The sequence below is a fragment of the Tiliqua scincoides genome, chromosome 1, assembly GCF_035046505.1.
Source record: "Tiliqua scincoides isolate rTilSci1 chromosome 1, rTilSci1.hap2, whole genome shotgun sequence".
Taxonomy (NCBI): Eukaryota; Metazoa; Chordata; class Lepidosauria; order Squamata; family Scincidae; genus Tiliqua; species Tiliqua scincoides.
Window position 1 is genome coordinate 229,462,870 of NC_089821.1, and position 25,331 is coordinate 229,488,200.

Below are 25,331 nucleotides of genomic sequence, written 5' to 3' on the forward strand. Positions count from 1 at the left end.
CACAGACGGACCACACGCTGAGTAAAGAAATATTTTCTTTTGTCTGTCCTAACCCGCCCAACACTCAATTTTAGTGGATGTCCCCTGGTTCTGGTATTATGTGAGAGTGTAAAGAGCATCCCCCTATCCACTCTGTCCATCCCCTGCATAATTTTGTATGTCTCAATCATGTCCCCCCTCAGGCGTCTCTTTTCTAGGCTGAAGAGGCCCAAACGCCGTAGCCTTTCTTCATAAGGAAGGTGCCCCAGCCCCGTAATCATCTTAGTCGCTCTCTTTTACACCTTTTCCATTTCCACTATGTCTTTTTTGAGATGCGGCGACCAGAACTGGACACAATACTCCAGGTGTGGCCTTACCATAGATTTGTACAACGGCATTATAATACTAGCCGTTTTGTTCTCAATACCCTTCCTAATGATCCCAAGAATAGAATTGGCCTTCTTCACTGCCGCCGCACATTGGGTCGACACTTTCATCGACCTGTCCACCACCACCCCAAGATCTCTCTCCTGATCTGTCACAGACAGCTCAGAACCCATCAGCCTATATCTAAAGTTTTGATTTTTTGCCCCAATGTGCATGACTTTACACTTACTGACATTGAAGCGCATCTGCCATTTTGCTGCCCATTCTGCCAGTCTGGAGAGATCCTTCTGGAGCTCCTCACAATCACTTCTGGTCTTCACCACTCGGAAAAGTTTGGTGTCGTCTGCAAACTTTGCCACCTCACTGCTCAACCCTGTCTCCAGGTCATTTATAAAGAGTTTGAAAAGCACCGGTCCCAGGACAGATCCTTGGGGCACACCGCTTTTCACCTCTCTCCATTGTGAAAATTGCCCATTGACACCCACTCTTTGCTTCCTGGCCTCCAACCAGTTCTCAATCCATGAGAGGACCTGTCCTCTAATTCCCTGACTGTGGAGTTTTTTCAGTAGCCTTTGGTGAGGGACCATGTCAAACGCCTTCTGAAAGTCCAGATATATAATGTCCACGGGTTCTCCCACATCCACATGCCTGTTGACCTTTCCAAAGAATTCTATAAGGTTCGTGAGGCAAGACTTACCCTTACAGAAGCCATGCTGATTCTCCCTCAGCAAGGCCTGTTCATCTATGTGTTTTGAGATCCTATCTTTGATGAGGCATTCCACCATCTTACCCGGTATGGATGTTAGTCTGACCGGCCTATAGTTCCCCGGGTCCCCCCTCTTTCCCTTTTTAAAAATAGGCATGACATTTGCTATCCTCCAATCTTCTGGCACCGTGGCCGTTTTGAGGGACAAGTTGCATACCTTAGTCAAGAGATCTGCAACTTCATTCTTCAATTCCTTGATAACTCTTGGGTGGATGCCATCAGGGCCCGGTGACTTATTGATCTTTAATTTAACAATGAGGTCTGAAACATCTTCTCTTTTAACCTCTATCTGACTTAAGTCCTCGGACCAGAACTGGACACAATACTCCAGGTGTGGCCTTATCATAGATTTGTACAACGGCATTATAATACTAGCCGTTTTGTTCTCAATACCCTTGCTAATGATCCCAAGCATAGAATTGGCCTTCTTCACTGCCGCTGCACATTGGGTCGATACTTTCATCGACCTGTCCACCACCACCCCAAGATCTCTCTCCTGATCTGTCACAGACAGCTCAGAACCCATCAGCCTATATCTAAAGTTTTGACTTTTTGCCCCAATGTGCATGACTGTTTGGGGTCAGGCATATTAATTGGAACTGATTTGTGGGGATTTGGGTTGGAAGTGAGTTTCAGAAAGTTTACCAATTAAAAAGGAAATTGATTTGAAGTTCATCCTTGCTGCACTTCTCCTCCCTCTGGGTCATCCCAAAGGGGCAGATCCATGTTGCCTATGGTATGGAGTAAGACAAGACTTGGCTGGATCTGGCCCTTGGGTGAAGAGGACCAAATCAAAAAATGATGTTTAAAGAAGGTGCTTAATTCAATGTACTTTAGTATGGCAATTACAAGCCCTCTAAATAAGGAATAGTCCACCATGAGATTTTTCTCAGAGAGACCAAAAGAGCTTCAGAGGTACAGCTAATGCGACAGCTTCCCATTTTCAGCCTCTCTCATATGTTTGATGCCACCTGAGGCATGCAGGTCTGCTTCCACCCCACAGGGAGAAGGGGAAGAAGGCTCTTATCTTTTTCTCTTCCAAATCTGGTATTCTTCTCTCTCCCCCACCCCTTTTCCTGCTATTCCTCCCCCACCCAAGCTCTTCCACCTCTTTCTCATTTCTCTCTCTTCGTCAGCTTGGTTGGCTTGCTTCTTCTCCCTCTCTTCACAAGTGCTCTTTCTTTCTCTTTCCTCCACACATTTGCCTTCTTTGTTCTCTCTTCTTCTCCTTGCTTCTCCCTACTCCCCTTTGTCTTCCTTGCGCTGGTCTCATTTCCTCCTTCCTTCAGTTGCTGACAGCTGCTTGGCTACCAGTGTTTTCTGGGCAGGTGGTGCCAAACAATGACATTATTGCTCCACTGCCCATTGGGGTGAAGCCAGGCCTCAAGACTCCCCATCGCCATGCAGGGCAATGGAGTCCACAACCCATTTCCTCTATCTTGTACTCAGTTTGTGGTTCAGCAAGTTATATCTCTCAGGCTCATTAGTTTGCCTTCTGTTTGTCTCCAGCATCTAATATTCAGAGGTATACCATCTTTGAACATGGAGGTTCAATTTTGCTTGACAAAGGTGGAGATTGCTGGAATGAAATAGGTAGGACAAGCTTTGGGTGGACTGAACCATGAGAAGGTGAGGTGGGTATGGCTTAGTAGACTGATGGGACTTGTAGCATCAATACTTTTGGTGACACAGTTGCTTACAGTACTATATTACACTAATTTCTAGCCAATCATAACTAAACGAGAAATGCTTTCTCATTGTTATTTCAAGCTGCTCTTACCTTGTTTTAATGTAGAATCTGGCTTTGGTGAAGAGTCACTAATTTCTCGGACGTCTTTCCTTGGTACCGAAGAACTAAAAGAATATTGATATAGCAATTTTTAAACAAACTTCAAACACATAAATATTTAAAATATTTGCATTTCAAATATAAATTTATGTTAATAAAGCATTCCTTCTTTTCTCTTATTAACTATCTGTGGACAAAATATCAACCATAGCTCAGTGGGCAAGCTCATGCTTTGCACGCAAAAGGTCTCAAGTTCAATTCGTGGCATCTCCAGTTAAAGAATGAGGTAATGTCAGGATCAGATAAAGGGAAAGATCACAGTCTGAGGTCCTGGAGTACAGTTGCCCATTAAAGTAGGGAATACTGGGCCAGATGGAACAATGGTCCGACTCCTTAGGAGACAGCTTAATATGTTCATGCATTCACTACCAGCCAAAAAGGAATAATGATATTTTGAAGAAACAATAGATGCAGATCACTAGAACCACAAAACAAATTTCCACACAGAATAGGATGTGCAACCAATACCTTTCCCCCTTCTTTATCAACATGTAGCATGCACCCCTATATCTGCCATTATGGATAGCCACAACTACATAATTTCCAATGATACTTGAGGATTTGTATTTTCTTTAATTCAGAGACTAAGATTTTTGTTTTTACAAATGTAAGTTTGTTTTCAATTTTCTTCTACATTTTAAGAAACAGCTTGCATGTATTTTATACTGAGTATTTTTACTCACAATTTGCCATCCTTGAAAGAACGAACAAGAATATTATCCTTTTTCACTGCAATTTCATCACTACAGTCAGGACAAACCACCTGCAAAAAAAGAAAGAATGGAAATATTTAAATATCTTATAATGGTATCAAGTATTTATGTAAAAAAATTCACCAGAGATGTTTGTTGTTCATATCCCAGAATCTTACAAATCTGGTCTGTTAACCATACACATCACAAAGATTCTTCCTCTTAATTTTCTGCAAATTGCAGAGAAATCAATAAGCGGAAGGGGGTCTTTCACCAAGCCACACATGAAAAACAGAACTCTGCCCCTTCCAAGTCTTCTCACTGGGGAAGAAATGGGGAAGAGGAGGGTTTAAGGGACCAATCCTAGTCAAATTTCCAGCACCACTGCAGCTGCAGTGCAGACCCGAGGCAAAGGAACAAATGTTCCCTTACCTTGTGGAGGCCTCCAAAACTATCCTCTCACCACAGGACACCCCATTTGCATGGCTACACCAGTAGCCTACACCAGAAATCCTATCCGATTTCAACCCAAGTCTTTCATTTTGCATGGACTATGGAGAGGACTCGTATCTTCTCTGAAATGCTTAATGAGCGAAAAATCCCCTCTCCTTGTCTGAATTCATGGATGCACAAAGGACTTGGGGAGGGAAGGGGCCTTTTCTCTCTCTTAGTTTGAGTTTCAGAGAAGGCACTTCATGCTTCATGTCCCTCATACTGCTTCCTGTTCCCCAATACCAAGTTCAAAACAAAAGTAGATGAAGTATCTTGCCGTTTCTGAATCTCCAAAACCCAGAACAATATACGACACAATTTTTCCTTTCTTCACAATGCTCTGTGGGTTGGATCCAGACACTGGTTTAGCTCCAAAGATGTGCTTGGACATGCCCAGTGAAATCTTTTCACTTCTTTGTTTTGACAGATAGATCCTCACGCTTAAGCAGTTTGTGATATGGAATGCAGATCTGTCATTCAAAAGGAAGAAGTCAAAGATTTTGCTAGGCATGCCCAAGCACATCTTGGGATACTGTAATATCTGATTATTGAACTATGCCAAAATGTGTAAATTCTCTCTATACCTGACCTCAGAAAGCATTCAAATTGCTATTTTTTGCAATATATAATTTTCTATGATATATCAATTGAACCAATACTTAAATTATATTCCCTATTTAAAAATCAGATCCTGGTTTCTGAGACCTTCATCTGTGTAATTTTAGCTTTCAGTCATATTAGAGGTGGAGCCTATTTATCCACGTTAGTTCCATTTCGTGACTCAGTGTGATTAACAAAAAACAAGTTGTGCTAAATCCCACAGAGTTATGCAAATAGGCTGCAGACTGACACTTCTGGATGGAAGGAAACTAAGGCAGCTGTTATCAATCCCCTCCCCTCCGTACTCAGCTCTCCCACTTCTGTCCTGCTTCTTTCAGAGGTGGGAGGAGTCCTTTTAAGAGTCCAGTCCTATGCCTGCTATGAGTCCAATCCTATGCCTTACTCAGAAGTAAGCCTCACTGTAGTCAATGGGGCTTACTCCCAGGAAAGTGTGGATTGTTTTGTTTGTGTTGGCTGGAGCAGGACAGCCTGCACCATGGGGGGGGGGAGAATTAGGCAAACACTCCCTGGGATTTTTAAAGCAATTCCCTCTCTTCCCCCTCCTGCCTCCTTCTCTGTTCTCAGCCTTCCCCTTTGCCAGTTGTCCCTGCTTCTTTTACAGGTGGGATGCTGACCTTCTGAGAGTCCAGTCCTATGTGTTTCTACTCAGAAGTAAGTCCCATGCTAGTCAATGGTGCTTACTCCCAGGAAAGCGTGGAGAGGATTGTAGCCTTGCTGGGCTGTTTTGTTTTGTAGGCTGGAGCCTGCACCATTGGGAGGGGGGAATTCAGCACACACTCCCTGGGTTTTTTAAAGCAATCCCCTCTGTTGCTACTGCAGCTGCCCGTGTGTGTGTGTGTGTGTGTGTGTGTGTGTGTGAGAGAGAGAGAGAGAGAGAGAGAGAGAGAGAGAGAGAGAGAGAGAGAGAGAGAGAGACTTTGCTGCACTTGCTCTGGCTGCAGAGGTTTTCTGCCCCCCCCTTCCCCTCTTCAGCCTCTTTGCTGGCTCAGGTGCTCCAGGAGTCTTACTGTTCCTTAGCAAGGGGAGCCTCTTCCATGTCTCCAGGGCTATTTCCCTGCCTGAGCCTTTTTGCAGTGTTTTGCCTAGAAAAGGAGCTAGATGCCGGCAAAGGGGGCAAAGGTGTGTGTGACTTTCAGTTCCCCCACCCCATTCTTGTTGAGACAAATCTGCAGATAAAAAATCTATGGATAAGTAGGCTGCACCTGTATTGTGTTATGCCTTTCTACTAAGCTGCAGTCATCCATTAAAAGTCCTAACTTTATGACGCTTATTTCTAGAACATAATCATAGTACTCTGGTATTTTATTGTGCAAACAATTTTTTTATTTGTAGCTTAGCCATTTTTTATTCTAAAGAATTTTATTGTGACTAATTAATGTAGCATAATCATCTAGCAGCAATAATTCTACAAATAATAAAACAGTTACTCATAACTATCTTTTTTTAAAAAAATAATCAGGAAAAGACCTGAAAAATTTCAGTCACCATTGATGGCTTAAAACTGGGACTGGTAAAAAGCTGAACAATTGCCACCTGTGATTACTCGAGCAACTGTAGGGAAGAAGCTTCTTGCCATTATGCCTCTCACTCTCTCTTCTCCCAGGCACTGGAGTACCAGAAGGGGGGTCAGGGAGAGGCAAATGCCATGGGGTGCCACCCCTGCCACCAGTATTTCCCCTCTTAATGTCCCTATACAAGGCATTAGAAGACCTTCTGGGGGCCGGGGAAGGCTGTGCGCGGCCTCCTCAGTCCCCAGAAGATCTTCTGAGGTCCCCGGAAGGCCTAAAAGGGTCACTTCCAGTTTCTCTGAAAACTCGTAACATTTTTAGGCCCAGGGGATGGCATTTCGTGGCCCTGGTCCTAGGTTGCACAGGGGCCAGGATTGCAATTGCTTTCAAAACCCTAACAGAATAACATAGATCAATCAGACATAGTGCCTCTCCCTTTACCACTTATTAGCATTGCACTTCCTGCTACAACTGCTAAGAACTTAAGAGCCTCCTGGATCAGAGCAAGAGTGCATCTAGTCCAGTATCCTGTTTCCAACAATGGCCAGATAGATTCTTCTGGGCAGCCAATTTAAGCTGAGCCTAGTCACATTTGAAATGCAGGACACAAAACTAGCCCAGCCTTCTAGCAGGAACATACTTTACTAACGAAGAAACACAATCACCCCCATTGAAAGCCCTTGATAGCCAGAAAATGTGCACTGTCTCTTTAAAAAAGACAAGCCACAGGCTAGAACTGAAACCAAAAGAAGCTTCTTTCTGTGAGGCTCTTGCCAGGGCATGTTTCTCAGTTAGTAGAATGCAGGAGGAATTGCTAATAATAGATAAGTGCTGGTTTTGGTAAAACAAGGTCTGATTGCATATTATTTTTCACTAACTTCACAATAATGTGACCTTGCAGTTTTCACGACTAAATTTTTTTGACACCACCTGTTATATTATAGTGGGGTTTTTACTGTATTTTGATATTTTATACATTCCTATACATATATTCCAATCTTACTTGCTCTGTGTGATAGTTCTGACTGCAATTAATGATTTCTGGGGTTCTCATAAACAATATAAAAAACTATTACTTACCAAGGCTGGAAACCAGAGATTTTTCTTTTTATCCACATTTACAGACTCTACGCACACAACTTTTCCTAATAATTCATCAGTTTGTTTCCTGTCATCTTCATCTTCGTCACTTGAGGAAGAGGAAGATTCTTCCTCTGGGCTACAAGACAGTTGCAAATAAATCATTGTCTACGGCCATACTACTTTATAGCTGAGAATACCAATGTAATACCGTAAATTAAAATGATAATAATAACCTGAAGTATGGATAATATTTATTTGAAATGGTTACGGAAGAGAAGTGCTGTTTATATTAATTAAAAAATTAACAAAAATACTCTCTAAGTATGCTATAAAAATGTTACAGCTGTTTTGGGTACCTTTCGGGGAGAAAGGAAGACTATACACCTAATTAATTAATTAATTAATTAATTAATTAATTAATTAATTAATTAATTAATTAATTAATATTTTTCCCCCATGGTGGATCCTACCAGAATAGAATGGCAGGTTATAAATTTCTTAAATTGAATAAAATAAACAAATTAGGAAACTCAATCAAGTGACCAACTGAGCTACACCAGTGGCATATGACCCAGGCAGCTAACCTACAAAAAGCACAGCATGCGTGGGTGTGGTCATCATATGGACAAGCCTAGATAAGAGGTTAGAAAGGGGAAATTTCACAGTGAACGTCATATGGTGCTAGGGGAGGAGCTCCAACCCGGAATGATGAGTTTAAGCACTTCAGTCAAATGAGGGTAGAGATGCCAGTGAGGTGACTTGATTTCCTATTCTGAAGTCAAATGCTGCACAACTACCAAATAAGGAGGTGAGACGTTTAGGGAAGGAAATCTTTTGGGAGAGTGTAACATTCATTTAATTTAAAAATGTAAGAACTTTCCACTTCCCTTCATTACTTATACACACTCTATTACGTTCAGCTATCATGTAATTAGGGTGCAAGAGCTCCTGAAATAATTATTTAAAGCCTTCAGTGGCACACAAGTCCTCTTTGTACAGTATGAAAGTACCTCCACAATGTAACATACAATGTTTCACAATGCGTGCAAGCGGGCCAGTGAGTCCTGCCCTGGCACTGCCATACTACATGACCTGCCCCTTGCTCTTTCTGAAAACTGTGACTGTTTGAACAGACAAAAATCATAAGAACAATCTCTTCCTGTGGACAAGGTTTGTCTCTTTAGACCAGGAGTTCTTAACCTTTTATGATTACAGACCCCCAATGGACTGCCTAATATATCCCCATACTCCTGTCACTAAACTGTCGAAATCATCATCATCAGCGGTTCTATTAGGTACCAATTTGACTTCAAAAGATGTCAATAGTTTGGTTTTACTTTACATATAGATATTTAGGAACAGAATGCCTCAATTTCTATTGATAATGGTGGTAGTTAATAATCTAATCTAACAACAACTTTTTTTCAATTGTTCAGAGATCGATTCCCATATCCCCATCATTTGGTTCCCATACCCACAAGGGGTATGCAGACCCCCAGTTAAGAACCCCTGCTTTAGACAAACGCTGCCCAGGGAGAGAGTGGGTAGTGATATGGAATGTATCAGCAGTAGGCGGTGGGGTTTGCTGGTGCACTCCCAGCATTGTGAAAAGTCTACATAGCTTCATAAGGTCAGACCTGAATAGGCAGCAGCCAACATGACATCTTGTGATAGCAAATTTTGTAAGTCAATCATGCATGCGTAAAGAAATCTTGTTTTTGAAAAGGATTCTGAATCTACTGCTGATAACTTTCCCTGGGTTACTCCATGTTTGAGTATTATGATGGCCTTGAGTTTCTAATGCATGTGCAGGTCTTCCCTTGTACATAGTAGTAGATAGAGCTGAGCTTAGATGATTTTCAAAGGGGATTATGCCAATTCATGGATCAAGCTTGTCTACCAGGGGTGAGAGACCATGAGTGAAATAGAATACCCAAGTGCAGAGGTAGTATGCTGCTGAACGTTCACATGCATTGGAAGGGCATTATCTTCATGCTGTGTTTGTGGGCTACCCAGAAGCTCGTGGCTAGTCTCTGTTGGAAACCAGATGCTTGACAAGGTGTACTTCTGGTTTGATTCCACAAGCCTCTTCTTATTTGATGCTTAGGCACAAGAGCTCAGTGCTGACCTCTCCCTACTTCCTTCTCAACTTTGTCTGCAGTGAAAATGCTCTTGGATACTGCAAGGGAAGTCATAAGGTCAGCAGGCCTTATGAAAAGAATATGAATCCACAAAAGGATTTCATATAAGCTCCTGTTATTTAACATATGAATGTTTTTTTCCTATTTATATTATTTCTTTTTAATAGTACAAACTACAAATAACCTCTTGAAAACTAAGATAGTAACAAATCAGAGAACAGTGACGAGTAAAACTTACATATGATTAGATCTCCTTCCTCTGTTGGTTTTCTTTCCTATGACAGGGGTCCCAAAATGTTCAGGGTTGGTAAGTGGGAGCTGATCTAGTGTCTGTTGACAAAAGCATTATAAGAATTACTATCTGAATCCACCCCCCAAACAAGAGACAAAATTTAATATATTAAATAGGAAAGTGAACCTGTGGAATAGATTTTGCCACTTGCATAACTCAAACATGGCAGAATGCATACAAAGAGAAATCAGCCCTGAAGTTAATTACCCAGACAAGGTCAAGAATTCAGTATATTTTCTTGCACCATAACACTGAATTCTACTCCTTGCTACCAATACAACCCATTACCAGGAATATTGGGGGCATCCTAACACATTTATTTTTCAGAATAACTCTTGATCTAAACAAAATTTATATCTTTGGAGCATTTGAGTGTTAACTAGACTAGAGGACTAAAAGCTTTGGAAGTAGTTTCTAAAGCATTAGCCAATTAAAAGTTCAAACCTCCCCCCCCCCCATTTTAAAACATATAAACAATAGCTTAGAAAATGTATATCCCTGCAGCCATTCCAGCTTCCTGAAATTAGTTCAAGTATGTATCTAAATGCTCTGTTTCTCATTTAATCACAAATACTTACTTCACTTTCAGCAAAATGTCTCTCTCCTTTCAGGCAAAGTGAAGAGCGTCTAAGAGTTTTTTCATCTCCATCGTCAAATACTGATGCCAAAGGTGAAAGGAAACACAGATAAATAATAATTAAGGATTCCATTAAGTACACTTGTTATAAGTACATAACAAAACTTAACTTACTGCATTATCGTATACATCTGATGCTGCTCTGTGTTCTGTAGAATTTACTCTCAGATAATTGTGTGTATTGAGTACTGCCCATGACTAACTCTGCTTTGGATTATACCCAAAATGCTCCAAAGATGGATGCATATTCATAGCAATAGCATATAACTTAAAACAAATACATTTTAGGGCATAATCCAAATTGTTTCCTAGGCAGGCGCAAGTCCTGGTGCAAGTCCTTGGATGTCGAGGTAGGCCGGTGCATGTTGGTGCGTCGGCCTCAGGAGGCCGAATCTGGCCTTGCTGCTCCCTCCCAGGCAACCCTGACTAGCACCAGGTTACTTGGATCTGCGCCACCTCTTTAGGTGGTGCAGATCCAAGTAGCCCCATTTGGGCTGCTACCACACAACACTTGGTAAGATAAAGTTCTTTTAATTCAGGGCTGCACTGTGGCTGCCTCAGTGCTGGAAAGTTGGATAGGAATGCACCCTTAGAAATGGTATGGTTTAACCACACAAAGGTAGGAAACATGATTTTGGCACCTTTTTCTTCTTGTTAAAGGCGTTTAAATGAGATCCCAGAAATCTGCTGGCATCCATGGTGAGTCAAATCCACAGATGCTGGATCCATGGATACCAAGATCCCATTGTATTTCAAAATCAAGGACATTCCCAATAAATATTTTAAAAGGTCTGAATTTCACTGATTATGGAAGATCATACATTTTTCTGACAATTTTTGGACTGAAGAGAAACGCAGTTAAAGTTTCCTTACCTACAGTGTACCAACTAGCATCTGTTAATTTGTTGATGACAGCCTCCTGGTAAGTTCCATCTGGATTCTTTACTTCCACCACAGTTCCTACCTAAAATACAAAAGCTGCTTAGTGGATTTTCCAAGGAGGTAGAAAACACTGAACATTTCAATTTGATTCTGTTAAACTCAATTTCTATTACTGTAATCAAATCTCATTAACAGAGCATAGCGTGTAGCAGGATTTTTTAAAAAAATAGCTGGACAAACCCAAAGAGTACTTGGGGGAAAGTTTGAAAACTGGAGATATTATTTATTAATATTATTAAAATATTTCTTTATTCATTTCTTTATTCAGCCTTTAAAAGGGGATTGGACAAGTTTCTGGAGGAAAAATCCATTACAGGTTACAAGCCATGATGAGTATGTGCAACCTCCTGATTTTAGAAATGGGCTATGTCAGAACGCCAATGCAAGGAAGGGCACCAGGATGCAGGTCTCTTGTTATCAGGTGTGCTCCCTGGGGCATTTGGTGGGCCGCTGTGAGATACAGGAAGCTGGACTAGATGGGCCTATGGTCTGATCAAGTGGGGCTGTTCTTATGAGACTTCTCTGGAGGAAACTGACTTCAAAAAATGCATTTTTTCCAAATTAAATTTGCGGATACTGGATCTAAAATTAGCCACATTAAAGTACTCTGACATTTTGAGTGTTTTATTTATCAATCTATCTATTTATATCACACCTTTCCCATGCCGAAGCAAATGCCCAAGGTTTAGCCAATGCCCAGGGTTTTAAGCATCACCCATCTTTGCAAGATAATAGATTTGTAAGATTCGACTGGATGATCTTGATTATCTCAGGGTGTGTCTGTGTGATTTCACTTTTCAGATACAGTATTGATTTCTATTGAAATGTCTTTTAGAACTATGAATAGAATCATTTTATAATTCCACTGAGTAACTCAGCTGAGGATCCCCCAATGTTCAGAAGTGGTCTTTGGCACACAAGGAGCTGAAAAGCCCTGAAAAGACATAATACTGCATGCAGCTCCTTGAATTCTAGTCTATACTGTTCGCAGTGGTGTAGCACTGAATCAGATATAGGTACTTGATAAATTTGAAAACATTCTGAATTCAGGTGTTCAAATACACCAATATGGCATTAAACATACTATATGCAATACAGAGACAGAATGGAAATCGAAAAGGTTAAGAATGTCCAGGTGAAGAGATCAAAAGAGAAAGGTTGTAGGATCAGCACTGCACTGATTAAATTTGCCATACGTCACTTGCTGAATTGCGTTTTCAACTTTTACCCAAAATTATCCCCAAAAACACTTTTGCAGAAATGCTGACCTGCCTAGTACCACCTTTGACTACCAGCAGATGGTGAACAAGAGCTAACTGTCAAAGACATTTGCCAGAATAGGTGTCTAAAACAAAAATTAGATAAACTTCATAGATCTGTGACCCAAAAGTCAGAACTAGTATGCATTGCTATTTCAGCTCCATGGCATCTTAACAAAGATTAAAAGAGAAAAGATGTCTTATCATTATGAAATGTTAGAATTTCTGAAAAGGTGATATCATCCATTTCTTCTCTAAAGCTTTATTTTAAATTTTCTTAGGCAATCAATATCTTTCTGCAGTATAGACACTGTGTAAATTACTAGATTGGCCATTGGTGGGTTTTACACATTAGGGTAAGGAAAACAGCAAGTGAGACATACACCATTACAGTAAAGCTAAACAGACACACCTGCTTCATTTACAAACAACTTATGCCCACAAAATTCATTTTTGTGATACAGGGTGAAACCCCCCACATTACATTATACATTTTTCAAAGACTCCATCCATCACATGGTGCAAACAGGTGGAAAGCTTCACAAGCTCAACTTGAGAAAGAGGGTGCTAACCTCTGGACTATGAGGTGCCTAGTCAATGTAGGACTGACACTTAGCAGAAGACTCGGTAAACTACTTACTATTTGAGACTAAACTAAACATGAGATAAAAGTTAGAGCACAATCCAATGCATGTTTACTCAGAAGTAAGTTTCATTAAGTTCAATGGAACTTGTATGTTTGTATGCCTTTATGTGATTTAAGCAGCAGCAGCCGCCACTGAAATGATACGGTTGGTGGAACTGCTGCCTGCTGTTGTGGGGGGGGGATTGGATAGGGAATCCCTGTCCTTAATAAACATCTGGAACTATTGGTAGAGGTTGAGGAGCTGCAGTCAGCAATGTGCAGATGTGCAGTTGCTGACTAGTTAGATGTCCCTGATATTTTTCACAAACCATGTATTTGCATGGCACTGGTTGTGATGCCCCTATCTTGTTTCCATTGACACCCCCCAGTGCATACAGGTCACAGTGCGAATGCTGTCTTCCCTTCAATTGTTCTGCAGCATCAGCTGGCAATTCTGACTCCCAAACTGCTTCACAAGTTTAAGTAAATTTTGCCAACAGCTGAGGGTGTGAGCAAGGTGCCTAGCTCCATGAAGAGAGATGTGGCCATTATGTTTACTAACATCCTCAGACTGTCCTGAATATTAATACGGAAGTATTTTTATATTTTATAAAAGTAATAAAATCATTGATTCATGACAGAGATAGTTTATAAAGCTATTAAAAACCCTATTTGCAGGTTAGTAGCGTCCCAAGAGGGGGTAAGGGTGCTACGTTTTGCAAAGTGCCTCAACATGCTTTGTACGTTGCCCCCCTTTTTTGTTGAAGCTATTCCAAGCAGCAAGAGCAATCTGGGGGCGTCTCCTACTTGTTGCTCTCGCTGCCTGGAATGGCTCCAATGGCAAGGGGGAGAGGCAACATGAATGGTACATTTAGGCACCCTGCAAAACCTAGCACCCTGCCCCCCCCCGGATGCTATTGATGAAGGCATGTAATTCTTAATGTAGTGACTATCTGCTGCAAACAAAGTATGAAGCGCTCTAGAGAGAACGTATATGAAATCAAAGTTCCTAAATTACAGAAGCACATACTTAAGACATGCCTGTTGTTAGAGGAACAGAAAATTCATATGGATTTTTTTGGAATGATTTTTGAGAATGAACTGCTCGACTCTGGGTATCTCAAATAAAATAAAATATTATGAAATTCATAAGAGTTTCTATTCTGAAACATTTTCCTTTCCAAATGAGTAACTTTCCAAAGCAGTTACGTAAGGAAAAATAAATTGCTTCAGGAATCACCAGGCACTCTGTTCCTAAATATATTTATAAGAAAGACTAATCAATGTTAAGGTGACTTGTAGGTAAGAGTTGTTAAGGTGACTTGCTCCCAGTGTGGAAGGGATTGTCACTCCCAAACTGGCCTTTTCAACCACACTAGACACTGTTCCAGAACCACCTTTCTGAGCGCGATACCATAGTCTTTCGAGACTGAAGGTTGCCAACAACAAGGTTAGAGTGCTTAGGATGTTGTTCTGGCAGCACAATCTTATGCATGTTTACTCAGAAATAAGTCCCATTGTGTTCAGCAGCATTTACTCCTAGGAAAGTGTGCACAGAATTGTCTCCACAGGCTAGAATTCAAAGAACTATGAAAGTAGCTTCATGAGCTGCAAAAGGGCTTGAGATTTGACTAACCTAAAAAGTAGATCTCCATGCCACATAGCAAAGTGCTCTTCAAATGTGAGGGGGTTTAGAAGTAGTTGTGATAAGGGCTGGGGACCAACTGTTCAAAGATGTAAAAAAAGTTGAACATTTGACAATAACATTCATATAGGCTCCTACAAGCCTCTTACATGAGTAAATCTTTGAATTCTGGCTTGAAGACTGAAACTTTGAAGATTATCCTAGGCCTAAGGGGTTAGGCGCAATCCTAAACCCTTATGTCAGTGCTTTCCGGCACTGGCATAGCGGTGCCAATGGGACATGTGCTGCATCCTGCAGTTGGGTGTCACTCATGGAGGCCTCCTCAAAGTAAGGGAATGTTTGTTCCCTTACCTCAGAGCTGCATCACCCTTATATCAGTGCTGGAAAGCACTGACATAAGGGGTTAGGATTGTGCCATACGTGTCTTTCTGGTGCTGCAGTTTTGTTTTGTTTTTGTCACTAGAAAGAGCTATAGCAAGACACTATACAGAACAGCAGCTGGGATCCAAATAGCACAGTACGTGAATAGAAGGCATTTTCATACGCACTTAGGGGTGAATGGGAGTTCACCAACTCATCCACATACTATATGCCGGTGGTAGCTAACCTATGGCACGCATGCGCACCGTCGCCCCAGCTGCCAGGCGCGAGCCTCTAGGAGGCTCCTCGCATCTGCCCGAGGAGCCAGTGCAGCCACAAAGCCAGCCTCTTCGTGCTCGGCAGCAGCCGGGGCAAAGAAGGGAGGGGCAAGGCCAAGGGGGGAAGGAACGGACAGCAGGGGGAAGAGGTAGATGGGGTGAGCTGACGTCAAAGACCCAGGTGTGCTCCCAAAGTGCCCCATCTAGCCAGGCCACCCAGGAAGGAAGAAGGCTGAGAGGCTCTGTGAGAGGATGTTTCTCACATCATCCACCCCTGTGCCTAGCAGCCCAATGTGAGCACTTCCTCTCTCCCTGTCTGGGGCTTTGGGACACCTGCCCTGCATGTGGTGCTGGTCCTGACTTACTAAGAAGTAAGTCTCATTAAAGTCATTGGGGCTTGCTCCCAGGAAAGCGTGGCTAGGATTGCAGCCTGAGAGCCCAATCCTATGCATGTCTACTCAGGAGTCAATTCCTTTATAGGCAATGGGGCTTGCTCCCAGGAAAGCATAGCTAGGATTGCAGCCTGAGAGCCCACTCCTGTGCATGTCTACTCAGAAGTAAGTCCATTGTAGTCAGTGGGGCTTACTCCCAGGAAAGTGAGAGTAGGATTGCGCCTGAGGGTGCAGCACGGACATTCCCATGGCGGGGTCGGAGAGGAGTTAGGTTGGAGGGGAGCATAGCTCACAGAGTGGCCTAGCTGGAGGAGAGCAGAGCTGGAGGGGAGTAGAGCATTCTGGCCACAGCGTGGGCTTTGCACATGCTGCTGGCCCTGCTTTGTTGCCCGCTGGAGGCTTATCTGTAAGAACGTCACACAAAACTAATTTTTATATGATCTTAAAGGTAAACCACAGAATTGCTTCTCCAATCCTATTGGAAAAGAAGTGCATGCAGAATTTCACATAGCTGTGAGCATGAAATACAGCATGATGCAGCTATCCAACTAGGATACTGCTAGCTTAATAAAAGAATAAATGCAATCTTGCACAGTATTACTATTATTGACAGTATTTATATTTCACTTTTCTAACTGTTTCCTGTCCCTAAGGGGCTCTCAATGTAAAAAGAAGCAAAAGAACACCCGCAGACAGCCACCAGAAAAGACACTGCTGGGGTGCAGAAGACCAGTTACTCTCCCCCTGCTCAATAAAAGAGGACCCACTTACCCAGCATGTAATCGCCCAGCGTGTACACAGTGAGCACAATTGCCCAGCATGTAATTAACCTGTGGAACTCCTTGCCACAGGATGTGGTGATGGCATCTAACCTAGATACCTTTAAGAGGGGATTGGACAAATTTCTGGAGGAAAAGTCAATTACGGGTTACTAGCCCTGATGGGTATGTGCTACCTCCTTATTATAGATGTGGGCCACTGTGAGATACAAGAGCTGGACTAGATGGGCCATTGTCCTGATCCAGTGGGCTCTTCTTATGTTCTTATGTTCCTATGTTCCAGCCGCTCATATAGCCATCCAGCCATCCAGCCAGCACTCTACACTGCACAGCACAGGCTGAGGGAAGCAGCACAAAGATGTTAATGTACAATTTGTTTTTTCTAAACTAAAACCTCAGTATTCAGGTTAAATTGCCGTGTTGGCACTTTGCGATAAATAAGTGGGTTTTGGGTTGCAATTTGGGCACTTGGTCTCTAAAAGGTTCACCATCACTGCTAAACACTATTCTGTAGGTCGTGTGACCCTCAGCAATGAACATTTCTGGAGTGCAGGAAGCAAGAGAGGCTACAGCACAAAGGGTCAAGAGAGTCTTGGTGCATATTCAGAACATTATGTGTCCTTCCTTTGGATCCCAGCCAAATGTTTTCAAAAACTATTCTAGTCACCACACGTACTGTGCCAGAGATAAATTATCACTTTCTAAATTCTACATATTAAAACAGCCCAGCCCAATTTTAATATTGTACACACTACATTGCATCCTACTTAACACATTTTCATAGTCCAGGAGGAAATTTTTACACTGGATATTTGTGTTGCCTCATAATTACATCCAACCTTCTGAACTATTACTGCAAGTATATTGATTTCAAGTATATTGAAAATGGGCAATTTTCACAATGGAGAGAGGTGAAAAGCGGTGTGCCCCAAGGATCTGTCCTGGGACCGGTGCTTTTCAACCTCTTCATAAATGACCTGGAGACAGGGTTGAGCAGTGAAGTGGCAAAGTTTGCAGACGACACCAAACTTTTCCGAGTGGTGAAGACCAGAAGTGATTGTGAGGAGCTCCAGAAGGATCTCTCCAGACTGGCAGAATGGGCAGCAAAATGGCAGATGCGCTTCAATGTCAGTAAGTGTAAAGTCATGCACATTGGGGCAAAAAATCAAAACTTTAGATATAGGCTGATGGGTTCTGAGCTGTCTGTGACAGATCAGGAGAGAGATCTTGGGGTGGTGGTGGACAGGTCGATGAAAGTGTCGACCCAATGTGCGGCAGCAGTGAAGAAGGCCAATTCTATGCTTGGGATCATTAGGACGGGTACTGAGAACAAAACGGCTAGTATTATAATGCCGTTGTACAAATCTATGGTAAGGCCACACCTGGAGTATTGTGTCCAGTTCTGGTCGCCGCATCTCAAAAAAGACATAGTGGAAATGGAAAAGGTGCAAAAGAGAGCGACTAAGATGATTACGGGGCTGGGGCACCTTCCTTATGAGGAAAGGCTACAGCGTTTGGGCCTCTTCAACCTAGAAAAGAGACGCTTGAGGGGGGACATGATTGAGACATACAAAATTATGCAGGGAATGGACAGAGTGGATAGGGAGATGCTCTTTACACTCTCACATAATACCAGAACCAGGGGACATCCACTAAAATTGAGTGTTGGGTGGGTTAGGACAGACAAAAGAAAATATTTCTTTACTCAGCGTGTGGTCGGTCTGTGGAACTCCTTGCCACAGGATGTGGTGCTGGCGTCTAGCCTAGACGCCTTTAAAAGGGGATTGGACAAGTTTCTGGAGGAAAAATCCATTATGGGGTACAAGCCATGATGTGTATGCGCAACACTCTGATTTTAGAAATGGGTTAAGTCAGAATGCCAGATGTAGGGGAGGGCACCAGGATGAGGTCTCTTGTTATCTGGTGTGCTCCCTGGGGCATTTGGTGGGCCGCTGTGAGATACAGGAAGCTGAACTAGATGGGCCTATGGCCTGATCCAGTGGGGCTGTTCTTATGTTCTTATGATTTTCAAGGAACTACTTATTTTCTTGTCTAAACAAATATATTACCTTTAAAGGGCCTTTTATGTGATCATCCTGAACTTCCACAGTTGATGAGTCATGCCTAAATGTTACCTAGAACACAAAATTCAATGGACAGTTAAAGCAGTACCAGTATAAATAAATATAACAACCTAATTCTCATCTTGAGTTTAAGGAGTCTGCAGTAGCTGCAGATTATTTGGATGGCCAAATACTATCCAACTTTCCAGTACCGGTGCAGCTGCAATGCAGCCCTGAGGTTCAAATATTCCCATAGCTTCAGGTGGTCTTGTGAATGCCTCTGGAAAACTGGATAGGATTGGGCCCTATGTCATTAGACTAGCAGTCAAAGAATATGCAGAATGCTCTCCTTGGGAAAGCGGTGCGAGTAAGGAACACAAGTGACTGCCACAATCAAGGCAATTCAAATAATTTCACGTTCTAATTGTCTGATTTGGGTGTATTTGCAGCATCTATGGGATTCTTCCAAAAGTAAGCAAGGCACATGGCAGTTAATTATCTCCTTTTTTTGTGGCTGAATGGATACCTTTCTCCCAATACACACAAGGTTCTACCACGAAGTTTTGGTAGAAATCTTATGTGTATGGTTCTCAAATTCCACTCCTGCCAATGCTGGTTTTAAGGCATACTACTGCCAATATTGCTGCCACCAGGTAGATTCTGCAAACATGCCAACATCTGCATGATGGAATGAGGCACACATATTTTAAATTATGTGGAAGAGCACTAAGCCCTCACACTCTGCAGAGCTGGAAAAAGAACGGCTTATATGGAACTGATGGATGAAATATTTCAGGATTGTAGAAAACTTATATCAAAATATGTAAAGTACAGATGAATAAAAAAACCACATCTCATATTAAGCAAATGTTATGAAATAATTTTACTTGGCAAAAAACCTAATTTATTTGCTGCTTGCCTAATTGGATGTTTTGTTTTTAAAACTACACATTTTTGAAATGCGATTAATGATCACATTAATGATCGTTTTGATTAACCAATTCATGCTTTTAAGCTTTGGTAACTATGGTTACATTCCTGAACAAACTTGAGATAAAGAGTAAAATGCAAAAGGTTTCAAAACAGACAACAGACAAATTATTATTGCAAATAATATTTGCAATAGGGGTTAATTAAAAAAAAAAACCCTCTGAAAACTTCTCCTGGACAAGCTTCTTTGCAATAAATAGGATTTGAGCAAAAACATGTGTTTATGTATGCAGTTAAATGCTGAAGACCCAACTCTGCAACTAGGGCCTAAAAAGAGAAATGTATTAACAGCTTGCTATCACACAAAACAGCATGCACCTACATTAAACAATAGCTTTTCTTTCATCATGAATTTTCTTCATTTCCAAATGTAGAGTGGTACAATTAAACTTAGCATGGATACAGAAACAACAACAGCCCTGTGAGGTGGAGGGGAGGAGGAAAGGAAGTCAACAGGGTGAAGATCCCCCATTGCCAAGAGTAAAAGATTAAGTCAAAAGTATATGCCTGCTCTACAAGGAGGATGGTAATGTTGTCAGTGGCTAAGGAGAGAATGTGAGGGGAGTAGGACTTGAGGAAAAGACAAGAATTTCAGTTTTGGACGTAGTCAGCTTCAGATGAGAATGAAGCTTTCAAGCTGAAGTATCAGGCAGGCAGGGAGCATTATGGAGAATTGGTGGGCCACTGTGAGATACAGGAAGCTGGACTAGATGGGCCTATGGCCTGATCCAGTGGGGCTGTTCTTATGTTCTTATGGATTAGATGATGGGAGAAACTTTGGGGTAAAGTGGCATAGCTGGCTATTGTGCATGTGTGGGTGATGTTGAATGCCACCGGATTTGATGACACTATGTAAAGAGAGAACAACAAGGATTCAAAAACAGAGCACTGAGGGACTCCAACAGAGAGAGAAAAAGAGGGCAAGGAACAACCATCCATAGAAACAATGCAGCCATGAGATCTAGAAAGTTGAAAATCAGAAGAGACTGTTTGATTTGGCAGTAATGAGACCACTGATGATGTTGGGGGAAGGCATCTGCAAGGGAGTGCAATGGGTAAAGTCAGATTGTTGGCGGGGTCAAGAGCAGGATTGGTGGTGAGAAATCAAGGTAGCGGGGAACAGGGATAGTTGTAGAAGTTTGGAGGCAAAACTGAAGAAGGGAGATTGACTTGCAGAGGATGGGAAGAGGGATGACTTTTTAAGAATAGAGGAGACAGTGGTGTTTATGAATACAAAAAGACAAGAAGAGAGGGGCAGGTTGATGAGTAGGAGAAGACAGATGACTATGGGGAGATGGCAACCAGGAGTCAACATGGTACAAGATCAAGGGGGCAAGTGTAGGGATTCAGTGAAGATGACAGGCAGCCGTCCTGTTAAGTGAGGTAGAGAAAAAGAAGAAAGGGTTGAGGAAGGAGGTGGGAGGGCTGGAAGAGTCTGGAAGACACAGGAGGCAAGATGCGAATGGATAGTTTGTTGGTTCTGAAGAAGGAAGCAAAGTATTAATTGGGCAGAGCAGAGAATGAGGAGAGGAAGGGAGGAGCATCCCTTAGCAGGGAATCAAAGGTAGCAAAAGGCACCATGAGCTGGTATAGAGAGGCCTGTAGCACTGTTTAGCTTTGTAGATGGCAAATGAAAAGGAGGAGAGAATGCATTTATAGTGGATATAGAAAGCCAACTGATTTGTTTGCCTCCATAGGCATAATGTTGGCATTCTCCATAGGCAGAATATTGATATGGTGGACTATGAGCAAAGTTGAAGGCGATGTGATGAACAGGTTGGGAGAACACCATAGTAGAAAGGTTGGAGAATGAGACAAGATTAAGCACAACTACCTTTTGGAGCTTCTATAAAATAAACCACTAGCATGCTATTACTGCTTAGTTTTGTCTCCACTCCACCCTGTTATAGGCTGTTACAAATCCTCAGCTGCAAGCTGGGTAATCTATGGAGCAGGAAAGAGTTTGTCTCTCAGGTCTAATAAAGAAATTATCCTGTTCACGCCCCTCAGAATGCAACACTGGAAGGCATGTACACTGGAGAAGCAAGTACATAATTTTTAAAAAATATATATACGTAACATACCTTGACTTTTACCAGTCTTTTTGCTGTCTTGATCTTGGCCTCACAGAAGGCCCCTCTATATTTAGCACTCACATCAGTACCCACTGTCAAGTATGGAGGCTCATCAAGGGCCTAGAAGGGACAAAAGGGAACACAACTGACTTTTTAATCTCCTTCCTTCCAGACAATTGTATCACACATAGTCAGTCAGTCATTTCAAAAACAGTAACATTACACTTAAAAAAGTTAGCCATGCAGTACTATTTCCTGGTCCTAGGAGACACCATATTTATTTCTATTAAAACTGAGAATAATCAAGCTACTGATCCTTATCATGCTGAAAGCAATTAAAATACAAATCGGAAAAATGAATAGAACATGATGAAGAATTTAATAAAAAGAGACTTTTGAGAAAAATAATAACAGTATTGATATCTCCTAACTTAATGTATGGGGGGCCCATATCGGTCTGCTGATCCCACCCCCAGGCACCCCTCTGCTCTCAGCTCTGGAGGGTCTTCTTCGCCTGACAGTAAAAAAAGTTACTTTCGGTTTTACTGTGAAGTCAGAAGTGACTTTTTAATGCTTTATTCTTCTAGAATTGTTTCTACCATTGCCCTTCTGTTTTTCTCTGGAAACATACTGGGTACTCTAGTCTCACTGCTCTTTCCTTAACACATAATTGGGCCTACAAATAAATCTCTAGCAATAGCCAAATGGTGACAGACAGAAGACATGCAATTTTCTGTCAGCTTCTCATATCAGAAGAACATTTCATTTTAACTGTCATGCAAAAGAGAATGTTTTTTGACATGTTTCTATATGGCCCACCGTTTCATAACCAGAACATTCATCTTGCAATCTAACAGGGCTACCAGATCCCAGATTCAAAAAAGATTAACATTATAGATTTCCAGATTTCTAAAGAAATAATCAGATTGTTCACATCATTTGAGAGTGTTTCACTTCAAAAGAAATCCTGATAAGCCTGACCAGGCTCTGCTACAAATTCATTGTAGAATTCTGCAATATGGATGATATTAGTTCTGAAACTCACAAAAATTTCATATGGGGGAAAAGAGGGATAGGGTGGAGAGGAGGAAATTTCCAACTCCGTCTCCATCCCAATTCACACTTCTTTGCCCAATCCAATTAAGGATCACAGGCCTAAAATCAGATACAATATATCATTCCAGAGTTGGTAGAGAAGAACAACCAATTTACCCCACTGTCCTTTAAGCAGCATTTAATATACTGAAGTAGGCATTATATTAATGACCCAATCCTATAGGCCCATTACAAGAGTGCTGCACAGAGAAGCTGCCAGTTGCTCCAAGGGCTCTCTGATGGTTCACCTCTATCTTGCCAAAGTAAGAACGATGGCAAGGAGAGGCATTCCTGGGTGGACTAGGGGGAGGGAAGGAGGTGTGTCTGGGAGAGAGAGGGTATATCCCATCACAAGTGACACACCTTTCTCTCCTTGGTCTTGCATTAGCCATATAGCTGGTGTTGGTCCTAGGAGACCCACATGCAATTGAGGGGCTTACATAGATGCAAGGGAAAATATTTTCCTGTGCCTCTTCCAAGCTTCCTGATTCACACCCCCACAGCATACAATGCTGCCTATTTTGACACACCTGCATGCTATAGCGTGGGGGAAGATTAGATTGGACAGTAAAACAAGGTCCAAGCTTTGGGCACGGGGTACTCTGTCTCAGTGAAGGCTTAGACTAAGTGATCCATTTGGTCTCTCCTGATATCCCCCCGAAGGAGTCCGTGCCAGTGCTTCGCTGCTGCACCAAAGCTCTGAGGCACTTACGGAGGTATGGTGATGATGTCATACACCATTGTCAGACTTCGGGGAACACCAAGCCCTGAACTGTGTTGACTTCAGCTTCACAGAACTTTCAGCTGCATGGCCACACAACTTAAAGGGAACACTGGTCTCTCCTAATTCTATAATTTCTTCTCCCCAAAATATTCCAAGAATAGACAAAACACACTCTAGGCAACACAAAAATTCTCTTTTCTTACTGGCAAGAACTAAGGTAGTGGTTCCCAAACTTTTTAGCACCAGGACCCACTTTTTAAAATGACACTCTATTGGGTCTCATCTAGGTTTACCAGACTTTTTAAAAAAGAAGATCTAGAAAGAAATAATATTTATAAGTAATAACCAGAACAAAAGACCTTCAAACATTTATGTCCCTATATTTACATAAGCTTGCAAACTGCAGGAGCTGAGCTCTTTGCAGGGTAATTAGCAGCTACAGTATCCGATTTCTGAATAGCCTCACTGCTTGAAGCAATTAGTTATCTGATCACCCTTTGGCGACTCACCAAAAATTAGGTCGTAATCCACCAGAGGGTCCCAACCCACAGTTTGGGAACCACTGAACTATTCAGCATGGTAAAGCAATTGTTCCTACTCATCTCAGTACAGTATTCTTTTCCATGACTGCTTGCTTCTGTCTCTGTTGTCACTGTGACACTATAAACCTTTTTGGAACAAGGAATAATTATTTCATTTACTTTACTATGCTTTGTGAACTTTTTTTAACAGTAGTATATATTCTCAATAACTCTGTAGTCTTAGAGATTTAAAAAAAAAACAGTCCTATCATAAAATTTGATTTAAGTCTAAAGAGCTGCACACATTTTGAATACTTATCAATCTGAACAAAGTTTCAACTGGATGTATCAGTGCACTTCTTAAAGTTAACAGTAATTGGAGATCCTGTTATCCTATCCCCCTTATAGAGTGAAATTAAAGAGTGAAATGTTAGCATCTTCTAAAAAGAGCAAGAGTTAGGTTCCACCCTTTCCTTTCCTTTAAGTTCCTAACTTAGGGCCCAATCCTAACCAATTTTCCAGGGCTGGTACAGCTGTGCCAATAGGGCATGCACTGCATCTTGTGGTGGGACAGCAGTCACAGAGGCCTCCTTAAGGTATGGGAATATTTGTTTCCTTACCTTGGGGCTGCATTGCTGCTGCACCAGTGCTGGAAAATTGGATAGGATTGGGCCCTTAGTGTTGTACTAGATGTCGGGGTCCCTCTTCACCCCAGGATCCCCGACTTACCGGGGGAGGAGAGCCACAGGGTGAGATGGCCCTAGGGGACCAGGAGGCCCTTTCCTCCGCAATGCCCCCTAGGCCGGGCCTCAGCCCGAGAGAAGCAGCGCCCCTTGATGACATCACCAAGAGATGGTGTGAGCTGCTGGGGCCAAGAGGCAAGGGAGGAGCCAACCCGAACCAGGTGGCGCAGCAACCACCAGGGGGCCAAACTCTGGGGAGGGACCAGTCAGCGGGGTTGCCCTACATCAGGAGGGGGGCCAGGACCAAAAGCCAGGGTCCTGAGGCAAGTCTTTGTGTAAGGGAGACACGGTCAGGTGAGGCCCAGGGCTGGGCCCCTTTAACAGGGAGGCATTGTCAACCCTCTCAGTAGGAAGAGGAGGGGCCAGGGAAGGGAGGCAGTCCCATAAGAGGCA

The 25,331-nt window shown here is 42.3% G+C and overlaps 1 protein-coding gene across 2 annotated transcripts in view; it reads right to left on the reverse strand.

Annotated features, from left to right (window-relative positions):
* The window catches only part of ARID4B (AT-rich interaction domain 4B), a 114,554-nt gene that overhangs the window by 44,878 nt on the left and 44,345 nt on the right, over positions 1-25,331 (reverse strand). For both annotated transcript variants that reach the window (XM_066616983.1, XM_066616978.1), the window contains exons 3-10: positions 21,865-21,975; positions 18,797-18,862; positions 11,321-11,411; positions 10,389-10,468; positions 9,757-9,848; positions 7,375-7,513; positions 3,665-3,744; positions 2,913-2,986 (exon numbers count right to left, since the gene is read on the reverse strand). In XM_066616983.1, coding sequence (XP_066473080.1) covers positions 2,913-2,986; positions 3,665-3,744; positions 7,375-7,513; positions 9,757-9,848; positions 10,389-10,468; positions 11,321-11,411; positions 18,797-18,862; positions 21,865-21,975 — 733 coding nt within the window. The remainder of the gene's footprint in view (positions 1-2,912; positions 2,987-3,664; positions 3,745-7,374; positions 7,514-9,756; positions 9,849-10,388; positions 10,469-11,320; positions 11,412-18,796; positions 18,863-21,864; positions 21,976-25,331) is intronic.